Source organism: Galeopterus variegatus, unplaced genomic scaffold (genome assembly GCF_000696425.1).
Source record: "Galeopterus variegatus unplaced genomic scaffold, G_variegatus-3.0.2 Scaffold6541, whole genome shotgun sequence".
NCBI lineage: Eukaryota > Metazoa > Chordata > Mammalia > Dermoptera > Cynocephalidae > Galeopterus > Galeopterus variegatus.
The window spans coordinates 91,737-103,913 of record NW_007732652.1 but is presented as its reverse complement, the minus strand read 5'-3'; the positions used below and the strand labels follow the sequence as shown (position 1 = coordinate 103,913).

The window sequence follows — 12,177 nt, the reverse complement described above, 5'->3', positions numbered from 1 at the left end:
AAAAGAATGGTAGAAAACCAATAAGAAAAGAGTTTGAGTGCATCCCTAGGAGTCAGTGGCTCTCGAGATGTGAGTAAGATACAGAGAGGCAGTGGATGTTTGGGGAAGGATAATTATTTGAATTCCTTGAACCTCTTTCTCAACTACCAGTCTTTACTGCACACCCCAGGCCTCCCATTTTTTGTTGAGAATCACTACTACAAAACTGGGGGTGGCAGGCCTTTTTTTTTTTTTTTTTTTTTTTTGCTACAAAGGGCAAAATAGTAAATATTTTAGGTTTGGGGTCCATACAGGCTCTGTGGCAACTACTCACCTCTGTGGCAGCAGCATTAAAGCAGCTATGCACAATATTTTATAAAAAATGAGAGTGGCTGTGTTCTATACACAAAACCAAAAAGAAAGCAAAAAAAAAAACAAAACACTGTACTTGCAAAAACAGTTATCTATATATGGTCTGTGGGACTTAGTTTACAAATTCCTCTAAAAGAGAGAGAACAATGTATTTAAACCTGCATCAACCTCTTGTTTTACATGAAATATGGCCCCCTCCAGAGATCATCTTTTCTTTCAAGACCCACACACTTAACAACCTAAATTCCCTGTATTTTCTGAAACCTCAAATTAATTTATTAATTCTTCAAATTGTCTCCTCAATGCCCCATTATCTTTCTCTCTTTCCCTACATAATCTTGCATTCTTAGATGTTTTCCACTCTATTGCTGGGCTACCAATTCTTTGTTCATTTATCAGCCTGAAAAATCTGCCTTACTAACCTCCAGAACTAGAATAAACTAACCTGTCTCTGCACCTCATGTCCCTGCACCTAGATCTTTGAGTAAATTATGAGACTACCCCATCAGCAAGTTTACCAATTTTCAAATTCACAGTTTTCAATTTGCAGTATATTCAATGCTATCTAGTATTCATTTCACCTGACTTTTACAGTTAGATGCCTTTCATATCCTACTCCACTTTTATTTCACATCTTTACTCTTTGTTTGTTGTAAATGCAATACTAATTTCCTCTCTAATTAAGTGACCTTGTTCTTCAAATCATGAGGTAAATAGAAGTGATCAAAAAGTAGCCCCCAAATGTCCTAATATCCCCTCCTTTCTTGTTGCTTTTTATGACTCTTTCTGCATCTTTCATCCCTCAGCTTTTCTCCACTGACACTTTCCTCAGACTGATAAATTGTCCAAAAAGAAAGAAATGTCTTCATTAGACCTAATCCTTCCAACCAGCAGCTACTATCTTCTATTTTTCTTCCTTTCAAAATCTGCGTAGAGATTTTTATTCTTTTTGTCTCTTTTTCATTTCTAAACACACTGAAAACTGAGTGCTACTTCTTTTTTCTAAATGTTGCAAACTTTCCTCAGACTGATAAATTGTCCAAAAAGAAAGAAATGTCTTCATTAGACCTAATCCTTCAACCAGCAGCTACTATCTTCTATTTTTCTTCCTTTCAAAATCTGCATAGAGATTTTTATTCTTTTTGTCTCTTTTTCATTTCTAAACACACTGAAAACTGAGTGCTACTTCTTTTTTCTAAATGTTGCAAGGACAAGCTGTTCACCTCACCTATGAACACATTTCAGTGACCTTCTTTGACTTTGCTACATATCTGACATTGTTGAACTCTTTCCCCATTTTTAACTTTCTTTTGTTTTCCTCTGTCGTATCACCTGGTCTCCTGTTTCTGTGCTGATTTCTAGTCACCTTTTATCTTCATTTCCTGTTAATAAAATATTTGTATTTTTCAGGATTTCATTTATCATTCACCTATTATTCCATCCCTTGACATAATTATCCAGTTAGTGCCTCAACTTGGACCTCACAAACAAATACTAATGAAGCATCTGATGAGTGAATGGATAATTAAAATAACTATAGTATCTGGGAATACTTAATCATATACAAAGCCACGTTGAATTTTGTACTCCTATATGCTCAGATTTATCTCTGAGGTTGTCCTTTCTACTCTCCTTTTATTGTTTTGTCACATTCCCTCAAAAGTTTACCTATTCTCTCTTGTACTTAAAATTACCGTTAACTATTTTGCAAAGGGCCACACTCTTTCAATGTAGAGTCTTAAGTATAACAACTCCCCAAATTGGTCTCCGTGTATACTCCTGTAAGCAAATTAATATGCTTGTATAATATGGTTTACTGCTATTAAATGGGCAAGAAATGAAAACTCAGAAGCTATTCAGTCTTTTCTTCATTTAATTTCTGTTAATCAGATCAATCTTCTCTTAGATTATTGACATCACGTTGTAGTTATTAGATGTAAGTGTGTAAATTTCTCAGGCCTACTGACATTAATATAGTGATTTTTAGGATTCGAGTTTTTGAAGTTCAAGAATACTTTCACAAACATGTCACTATTGACTTACAAAAATAAGTAAGTATAAGTTCTACAAAGCTATATTTAAGAATGCATGGTGTTTCAACATACTCATTAAAAGTGGAATAATAGGAATCTATGCTTATAGAAATAAAAAATGAAAATATATTCATTTATAGCAGCATAAATTGAAGAAATTTAAAGGCACAGAATAAAAAATATAATGCTCATGCAACAGATACTGCAATAAAATTACTTGTATGCTATTCCTAACAATGTAAACAAGATTTGTGCATTTTTTTTTTACTGCTAAGATAATTAACATATTATATGAAACTGCTTTCACACTATTCAAATTGTTTGGCCATACAAAAATTGTCTGGCATTGTTTTGTTATTGCCCAAATATTTGTGATTATCAACATTAATCTATATAATAATTGATTAGTTATATCTACACCTTAGAATATTAGAATATGTAGATTATTTTATATATTAGAGTGCAATAACTTATTTTTAATACACTGTAAATGTGAAACATATTTATTAACTTTTTGATATTTCTCTTTCTTCGTTTACAAAATATGATGGAAAATGTTCCCTGAAACTCTCTGTATTATTGAAACTCTCTGTGATACTTATTTGAATTTATTACTTAAACATTTAAAACATAACTTTAGAAACATAATTCCATGAAGAGATCCAATTATTATGTTCAGTATATCTTCTATAATTCACAGAACAAGTGTCTAGAAGAGACATAATTTAATGTTTTACCTATCACCAAAATAATGACATAATCAATCATTATGACATGACTATTATTTAAAACATTAAAAATAGTAAAGGACTGTATTTTAATCTCTTAGATATAACCATATTTTTTTCATATTCATGACATTCTGTTGCCACCAAGACTCATTTTCTCTTTTTTTCCAAATAATGTAAAATGCAAATTTTAGGAAAAAATTTCTACATTACCCTTACAAATGGGAAAAAATGCAAGTACAAGGCACCTTGGAGCGTGAGTTGTTTGGACAGCTTTGGAGTGATATCATTTCCATTCTTCAGCCAGCCAAGCTGAGGGCTTGGTATGCCCTCTGCATGGCACCTAAGACTGGCAGTCACCCCAGGTTCTCTAGCCTGACTCTCTGGATACACCCGGATGACTGGAGGAACTGAAAAAAGAAATGGACAAGAAAGTGAATTATTCATCTATATTTACCATTTGATTTTCCAAAAAAAAAAAAAGCAAACAAAAATTGCAATACAAGAAATCATAAATTACATCTTTCAAAGATGTTATATATTTCTAGATATCATAGTTTTCAAATACAGTTATCTCCTAAAATGTACCAGTGTTACTTAAGTAAAGGCTACTTTGGGACTGTTTCAGAGAAATCACAAGATGAGCTGGGAGTATCTTGTTTCAGACATAAAAGAAGTCTTCAAAGAGCAATAGAAACATCCCAAAAGGACACAGAAACCAGTTCAAATATGGGACAATTTGAGAATTAAAATAACTAGCAATTATAAACGAGTATAAGGAATTAAATAAAACTGTATGAGTTCAGTTATATAAAAAAATAAATGAATATATAATGGGACAGAAAAAAAAAAGCTTCTCTCCCACAAATAGAAACAAAAAGAAAAGAAGCACTCATACGTAGTACAACTGAAGGCATTAGGTGTGTGTATGCGACACAAAACGTCACATATTTTATGAGTCTATTCCTAGGTAATGCTCAGAATGGGCAAATCTATCAAGGCAGAAAGCAGATCAGTGGTTGGTAGAGACGGAGTGAAGGAAGAAATGGGGAAGGCCTGCTTAATGAGTATGAACTCTATTTTTGAGGTGATGAAAATGTCCTGGGTTAGGTAGTGGTAATGTCTCTATAGAACTGCAAATGTACGATAAGCCACTAATGGTACATTTTTAAATGATTAAGTGGTATGTAAATTTTATCTAATAAGAAAAAAAGGAAAGAAAGACAAAGTCAGAAGATTCTAGATTAAAAGAGACTAAGGAGTCATGATGACTAAATACAATGTGTAAATCCAGATTGGATCCTGGACCTGGAAAAATAAGCTATAAAGCATAATGGGAAAATTGACAAAATATGAATATGGAGTGTGGATTAGATAATGGAATTCTATTAATACATTGTGTTAATTCTGTTACATTTTCTGATTTGATAATTACATTTTAATTAGGTAAAATCATTTTCTTTATAAAACAGCACTTACTGAATTAATTAGTAATAACAAGAAAAAAATCTCAAACGTATTCTCAATTATATACACATAAAAGTATTGACATTAAAAATAAGTTCATTTAAACATAGTTATTAGACATAACTGAAGAGAAAATTGACAAATTGAGATCAGGATCCGTTAAGAACTTTCTAATTCCAGTAATGATGGAAAAGTGATCTGATTGATTCTGATCAATTACCTTCCTGAATAGAATTTAAAATCCTGGACAAGTTTACAGAAAGCATTTTTTAGGAAGCATAACTAACCTAGGAGTGTAATGAGGAGTGGCAGAATGAGTGCAAGGGAAGGAACATTAAAGCTCCTGGAACAAAGCTACAGCTGTTTTTGCCCTGAGAGTATTTCCCAAACCAGGTGAAGACTCTGAAAATCACAGCTGATTACCAATTAAAAGCCTCCCTCTCTCTTTATACACACACAGGTAGGTGTGTGTGTGTGTGCCCATGCACATGCATGCACATGTATAATTTAAAAAATATTTGGAAATTTGGGGAATAATGGCAATTTCTGTTGATGGGCATACTGATAGTATTGTTCTGATCATACATCTTGGACACAGGTGGTGATGTCAGCTTTGTGCACCCTGAATATGCGTAATCAATAAAAAAAAGAAAGAAATTTTGAGAGGTATTTTTTTTTAACCATTAATTAATTTGATATGTGTTGCTTTAAGGTCTTGGCCCTGCTGCTGCACTGAATCAGAAACACTGGTTTATCTCTTTAGCACTGCCAAGTTCCAAAACTTTTCAGTGGCCTGAATTTTTTACTATTTATGGTTTACAAACACATGCCCATATCTGGGAATTGGTTGATCTGATAGGCAACCTGAAGGTAATGTGTTTACTGTTTTCTTTCCACAGTAATTTTGGCTGGGATCCTAGCATAGTGACGCTTGCTCTGGACTAGGACATTGGATGCTTCACTCTGAAGTGACCACAAAATGTCCAAAGACTCATTACTGAACTTATGATACCCAAAATGCCTGGCAGAAGTAGATAGAATTCCTCTTTCAATGAATCTATTACCTTTATATTTTAAATAGTTTTTAAAATGGTTTATTGAATAAATTTTGCAGCATACAATAAAATATCTCAAGGCTTGTCCTCAAGAAAATACAAACTCAAACCAATAAAAACAACAGTCAACTGAAAAAAATCTTCAGAATTCTTGGAATTGGAGTTATCAGATACTCATCTATACTTTCTATGTTTAAGGAATTAATAGTTGAACACAAAAGTATCAACAAAGTTGGGAAGCTATTAAACAGTGTTTTGAAGCTAAAAGAAATCAACTACAAATGCTAGAATTAAAAAAATAATAACAAAAATTATGAACTCAGTCTTTGTATTTAACTCTGTGTTAGACATGGCTGAAGAAAAAAATAGCTACTAGGAAGTTGTCAGAAAAAAATAATACCCATAAATAAACAAGAGGTATAAAAATACTGAAAATACATACAAGAGAGTAGTGAATACATGAAAGACTAAGAATTCCTTATGTATATTTAATTGGAGTCAAAGAAGGGAGCAATATTTGAAGAGGTATCTGCTGTGATGGTCTTAGAACTGTGTAAGACATCAAACCAGTGTTTCCAAAAATCCTAACCACAAAGGTAAACTATTTTTGAAGGTCACATATTCACATTATAATAAAACTGTAGTACACCAAAGAAAAAAAGAAAACCCAGAAAGCCAAATGGCACACCAAGAAAGTCAGACTAAGAGCTAGATTCTTACAGAAATGGTGAAAACTAAAGTCAATAAATTATAAAAAACTTCATGTCAATACATAACACAAAATGAACAGATTTCTAGAAACATGAGCTTCTACAAGACCCCACACAAAAAGTAATGTAATGTTACAGAAATGGTGAAAACTAAAGTCAATAAATTATAAAAAACTTCATGTCAATACATAACATAAAATGAACAGATTTCTAGAAACATGAGCTTCTACAAGACCCCACACAAAAAGTAATGTAATATCTACAAGTTTAAAGATATTTAATCAATTATTAAACAACTACAGATAGATCTTCCACACAATCCACCAATCCCACTTCTAGGTATATACCCAAAGGAATGGAAATCATCATGTCAAAGGGATTTCTGCACTCCCATGTTCATTGCAGTTCTGTTTACAATAGCCAAGATACAGAACCAACCTAAATGTCCATCAGTGGACGACTGGATAAGGAAAATGTGTTATATATACACCATGGAATACTACTCTGCCATAAAAAAGAATGAAATTCTCCAATCTGTAACAACATGGATGAGCCTGGAGAAACTTATATTAAGTGAAATAAGCAAAGCACACAGGGATAGATACTGCATGTACTCACTCATAAATGGGAGCTAAGAGAGAAAGAAGGAAGGAAAGAAAGACCACAGAGGTGTGCTGGATTTGCAGAGGGTGAGAGCATACATAGTGATACAAAGTGGAGTGGGGGAAAGGGGGATGGGGAGGGAGGTTGGGATAATTAGGTTGGGGACATGAGGTATAATTGCAATTTGTGGTAAAGGGCATGCTGCCAGTATGGATCTGGCCATCACATCTTGGGCATGAGTGGTGACAATCAGCTTTGTACCCCATGAATATTCATAACCAATGGAAAAAAAAACTTTTAATGAAAGAAAACTATAAAATTTTCCAAAATTAAAGAAGAAATAATAGCAGTCTTACACAAACTCTTCCAAAGAATAGAAAAGTGGTAGGGGACATTTATTTGTAAGTGTTAAAATATCTCTACCAATTCTTTGACACTCCTATCTTCAAAAGGTGAGGACTGGGCCGAACCCTTGGCTCACTCGGGAGAGTGCGGCACTGGGAGCGCTGAGGCCACAGGTTTGGATCCTATATAGGGATGGCCGGTGCGTTCACTGGCTGAGCGTGGTGCGGACGACACAAAGCCAACAGTTCCGATCCCCTTACCAGTCACACACACACAAAAAAAAAAAAAAAAAAAAAGAAAAGAAAGAAAGAAAGAAAGAAAAAAAAAAAGGTGAGGACTAATTTCCTCACCTTAAATGTGGGCTGAATTTAGTGACTCATTGTTAATGAACAGAATATGGCAAAGCGATGGTGAAAGATACCTAACATTAAGTCATAAAAAGTACTGCAATATCCTCCTTTCTCTCTTGCTCCTGGAGAAGTGAACTGCCTTGTCATAACAACAGATACTCAATATGCCTTATAGAGGTGCTTATATGTCAAGGGATGGGTTCTCCCATGGGAAGGTTCTCCCATGACAGAGAGAACCTTCATAAGAAAACAAATGTTGTTTCAAGACCCTGAGATTTCAGGGAATTTGTTATGCAGCATAGATAAACAATACAATTCCCAACTTGTTTCATGAGGCCAGGATAAACTTAATAACACCATCTGACAAGGGCGTTATAAGAAAGAATAATTATTGGTGAATTTCACTCATAAAAACAGGTGAAAAACTTCTAAACAAAATATTATTAAACCAAATCCATCACAACATTCAAATGGAAATAAACCATGACATAATGGGTTTATTATAATTAGACATTCAAGAATCACTCAATATTATTTACCACATAAACAATCTAAAGTAGAAAATTGTATGATCTTCTCAATGGTTGCAGAAAAGTAATTTACCTTTAGCAAAACAAAAGAGAAAGGATATTTTCTTTATTATGATAAAGAATTTTTTAAGCATTTGTAGATGGCATGATTGAGCAAATTAAAATATAAAAAAATAAAAGATTACATAGATGAATTGTGAGAATAAGTGAATTTGCTAAGTTTGCATAATGCAAGTTTGTATATTTGTAACAAACATTTAAAATATTTTAAGCAATTCCATTTAATAAAAGAGCAAACACGGAAAACATCTGTGTGTGTGTGTGTGTGTGTGTGCAGTGCTCAAGCTGTGCAAAAAATTTCAAAATATTATTGAAAAAATGCTATTGATATACATGAAATGAGACCTGAATCAATGGCGGAACAAACCTTGTTCACGGTCCCTTTAGTAATTATTACCTCTAGTTATCACTACATTGACGTTAGCGATCAGAAGTTCTTTAATCATTTGTATCCTCATTCCTCAGGATCAGTTAAACCAATCTTTGTAGAAACCATCTAAATATTGTGCCACTTACCTAAATACTCACTTTTATTCATTTTATTAAATAGTCATATATTGGTTAACTAAACCTGTTCTAAACTGCAGAATGGTAGGCTGATACAGATGGACAAGACATGGCTCATACTCCCAAAGTATGTGCTGTTGAATAATGGAAACATACTTATAGGAACAATAATTTTAACATAACACTTTGTTCTACAATAGAGTTGATAAAAGTGTTGTGATTACAGAAAGAAAGGAGTTATCAACACAGAATGCTTAAGGGAAACTGAGCTGGGTTTGAAGTATTTTTAGGAGTGTGACAAGCGGACTAGTGAATGTGGTTGTGGGAGAGGGGTTTAGAGCAGAGGCATGATGTTGAGCATTTTATATTATTTCAATTAGTAGACTTGAACTTGAGTTGTGTTATAGGTAGTTAGATGTTTGTCAAATGCAAATGTACCAGGTCTATTACTCAATTTCACCCCCAAAATGCTGTGAAAAAAATCCTACATTCATTATATATATATATAAAGTATCTACTAATGCTAGGTATTGCAAGAACACTCTATATATCATTATAAACTAGGCTCATATCAAATATAACGCAGAGACAAAACAAAAGGAGGGGAGAGCTTCCTCAGGAAGGCGCTATAATCCTTTGAATCCACAGCTGGGACTATACTTTCTGTATTGCCTTTAAAATTCTTAGGAGCAGAAAAATAATATACTTTGAAAGCTCTCAGAGCCAGAGGAAATCTGATACACCTTTGGATGTTGGGAGTGAAACCAAGTTCTGGTTTTGTTTGTTTGTTTTTCCCTTGATGACTACTTAAATGGTTGTTTTGAAATATCAAATGCACTTTCAAAAATTATTCTCGTAGTGTTTCTGTGCCTGCTTAGCAGGTGACATAAATCACAAGTTTAGACTCTCCTGGTATAACTAGAACTGAGTAGTTTTTGTAGCATTTTATTTTATTTGAAGTTACAACAAATAACTTTTTAAAGAGATATGTTAACATATTTATGGCGAACCTGCACCACTGTAAGATTTGGAGTAAAAAATACTCTTTAAAATACTCAGACGTAAACTCCAATCTTTTACAACTAAGGACTTGGGAGATAAGCTTTAAAAAGAGACTTATAGGGAACCAGAATAGATAAAGAGTCTCAGTAAATATTTAATAAAAGAAAGCATATCTTGCCACAGGATTTATGGCCAAAGTAAGGATCAATGTTTCTTGCAACATTCATTGGAATAGCAAAAAATTGAGATAACCTAAATATATTTGAGAATTAGTTTGAAAGGAAGCACATCAGTCAACTCAATAATAACCATTGATTCTACATTATTTATACTTAGAAAATATGAACACTGTATGGGCCATCTATATTGCCACTTATACTCCCCAAAATAAAACTTTTCAAATAAAATGTTCAATTTCCCTTTGCATCCCTAACTACTTCTACTTTATTGACATACTTATGAATGGACAGAAAGAAAATCGGTGAACAATAATTTTTGTCACGTGAACCTTTAATACTCAAATAGTAATAAATGTATTGGAAAAAATAATACTGTTATATATGTCTCATTTAATTTATTGGTGTTAATTTATGGTCTGAAAAGTATCTCTACTCACACAGAATTGAAGGATAAGTGACTGGCATAACAACTATTAAACCTCAGTGACGAGTTACACATTTAAAAGGTTATTTTTCCCAGGATACGTATTATGAAATATAAATGAGCATTGACGGCAGCCTGAATTAAAAAGTCAATAATCCTCCAGAGAACATTTCAAACCATTTGTTACAGTCATTTTTAGTTAGGAAGTGCGCTCAATGAATTTGTCTTTTCCTTTCCATTGTCAATGCATGAAAAAAAGAAACTGATGAAGAACACACCAAAGGGTTTCATATTGGATTGAGAATTGAATTTGTGTGGATTATTATGAAAATCTCTGAAAAGTCTACTAATATTTTATGCAAAAGGTGGTATTTAAAGGTAAGTTTCTATACACTGAGTATTTCCTAATGATATTTAATGTCTCACTAAAATAACTCAGGAATTGCCTTCAACTGAAGTAGTTAAAAACTGGTTATAAAATATATTATCAAAAAGTCAAAAAATATCAATATTAAATAATATAACATATTATTTAATATATGTGTATATATATGTTATATATACACATATATATATGTGTGTATAAACATGTTAAATAGCTGAGATTACATATTAAAATTTATTCTGCAAAATTTAATTATATGTTTCTATTACTTAAAAATGGAAGGGGATATAAAAGGATGTAAATATCTGAATTTTACTCATTAACAAAAATATCAGTATTAAATTCGATTTGTCTATTTTTGAATTTTAAGACAACAATATGGAGATATTCACTGAGCAAATTTTGAGTGCAGTACATTGGGCTGGTGACTTTTTCTCACCATTTCTTCCTTTCTGTTTTCTATATTAACATAACCAGCGAATGCTGAGTTCAGATTTTGAAATTAGCCAAATAGAGAACTGAGCAAAATGCATTTCTAGTCTAAATTGTTTCATCTGGTCCTGATTATTACAGGAATCAAACCTGGACCTTAGTGTTAGCAGCACCATGCTCTAACCAACTGAGCTACACAGCCGGCCCTGAACTACTTCTTTCAATTGCTCAATTAACTTAAATATCACCATGTAAGTAAATTAAACACATACAATAAAATTTTATGTAGTTTATCTAACAGTCCTTAGAACATAAAGTGTAAATAATCAGATACTGTATATGGATGATCAATTGCTCAAACAATACATAAGACACTTTTTAAAACATTATAGAAATTTAGAAATGGAAATGGATTCCAATAATAAAAAAAAAAAATTAAAAATCAAAAGAGTAGAACCCGCAGTGTCAGCACGCCACTGAGCAGGTGGGCCTCACCGCTGCTGGACTCCATCCCCAGCCCGGCAAAGTATGTGCCGACCAGACAAGTGCCACCCTGGAGAAGCCCAAGACCTGAGGTGCCAATGGGCAACCGAGTAGACACTGAGGCAGCCATGCCAAATTGGCAGACTCAGCAGCAGCCTAGCCAGACACTAGTGTCGAAACAGTGGACTGTGATCACCCTGCCACAATGACTAAACATCAAAGGAAAGATACCAGAAATATAAAAAATCAAGAAAGTACACCACCAAAGGGTAATGACTCTCAAGCTCTAGATCCTATAGAATAAGAAGGCCATGAAATGTCTGACAAGGAATTTCAAGTGATAATTCTAAGGAAACTAAATGAGATTCAGGAAAACTCAGCTAGACAACATGATGAAACGAGGAAAAGTATACAGGACGTGAAAGAAGAAGTGTAGAAGGAAATCAATGTCCTGAAAAAAAAATATAGCAGTGCTTGCTGAGTTGAAGAATTCATTCAATGAAATAAAAAACACAATAGAGTTTAACCAGCAG

At 33.2% G+C, this 12,177-nt stretch overlaps 1 protein-coding gene across 1 annotated transcript in view; it reads right to left on the bottom strand.

Moving 5' to 3' along the window:
• Positions 1–12,177, bottom strand: part of LOC103606383 (follistatin-related protein 5-like) — a gene marked incomplete at both ends in the record, with an annotated part of 71,772 nt that overhangs the window by 1,566 nt on the left and 58,029 nt on the right. Inside the window, one exon of the mRNA XM_008590987.1 lies at positions 3,361–3,522. Within this exon, the coding sequence (XP_008589209.1) occupies positions 3,361–3,522 (162 nt within the window). The remainder of the gene's footprint in view (positions 1–3,360; positions 3,523–12,177) is intronic.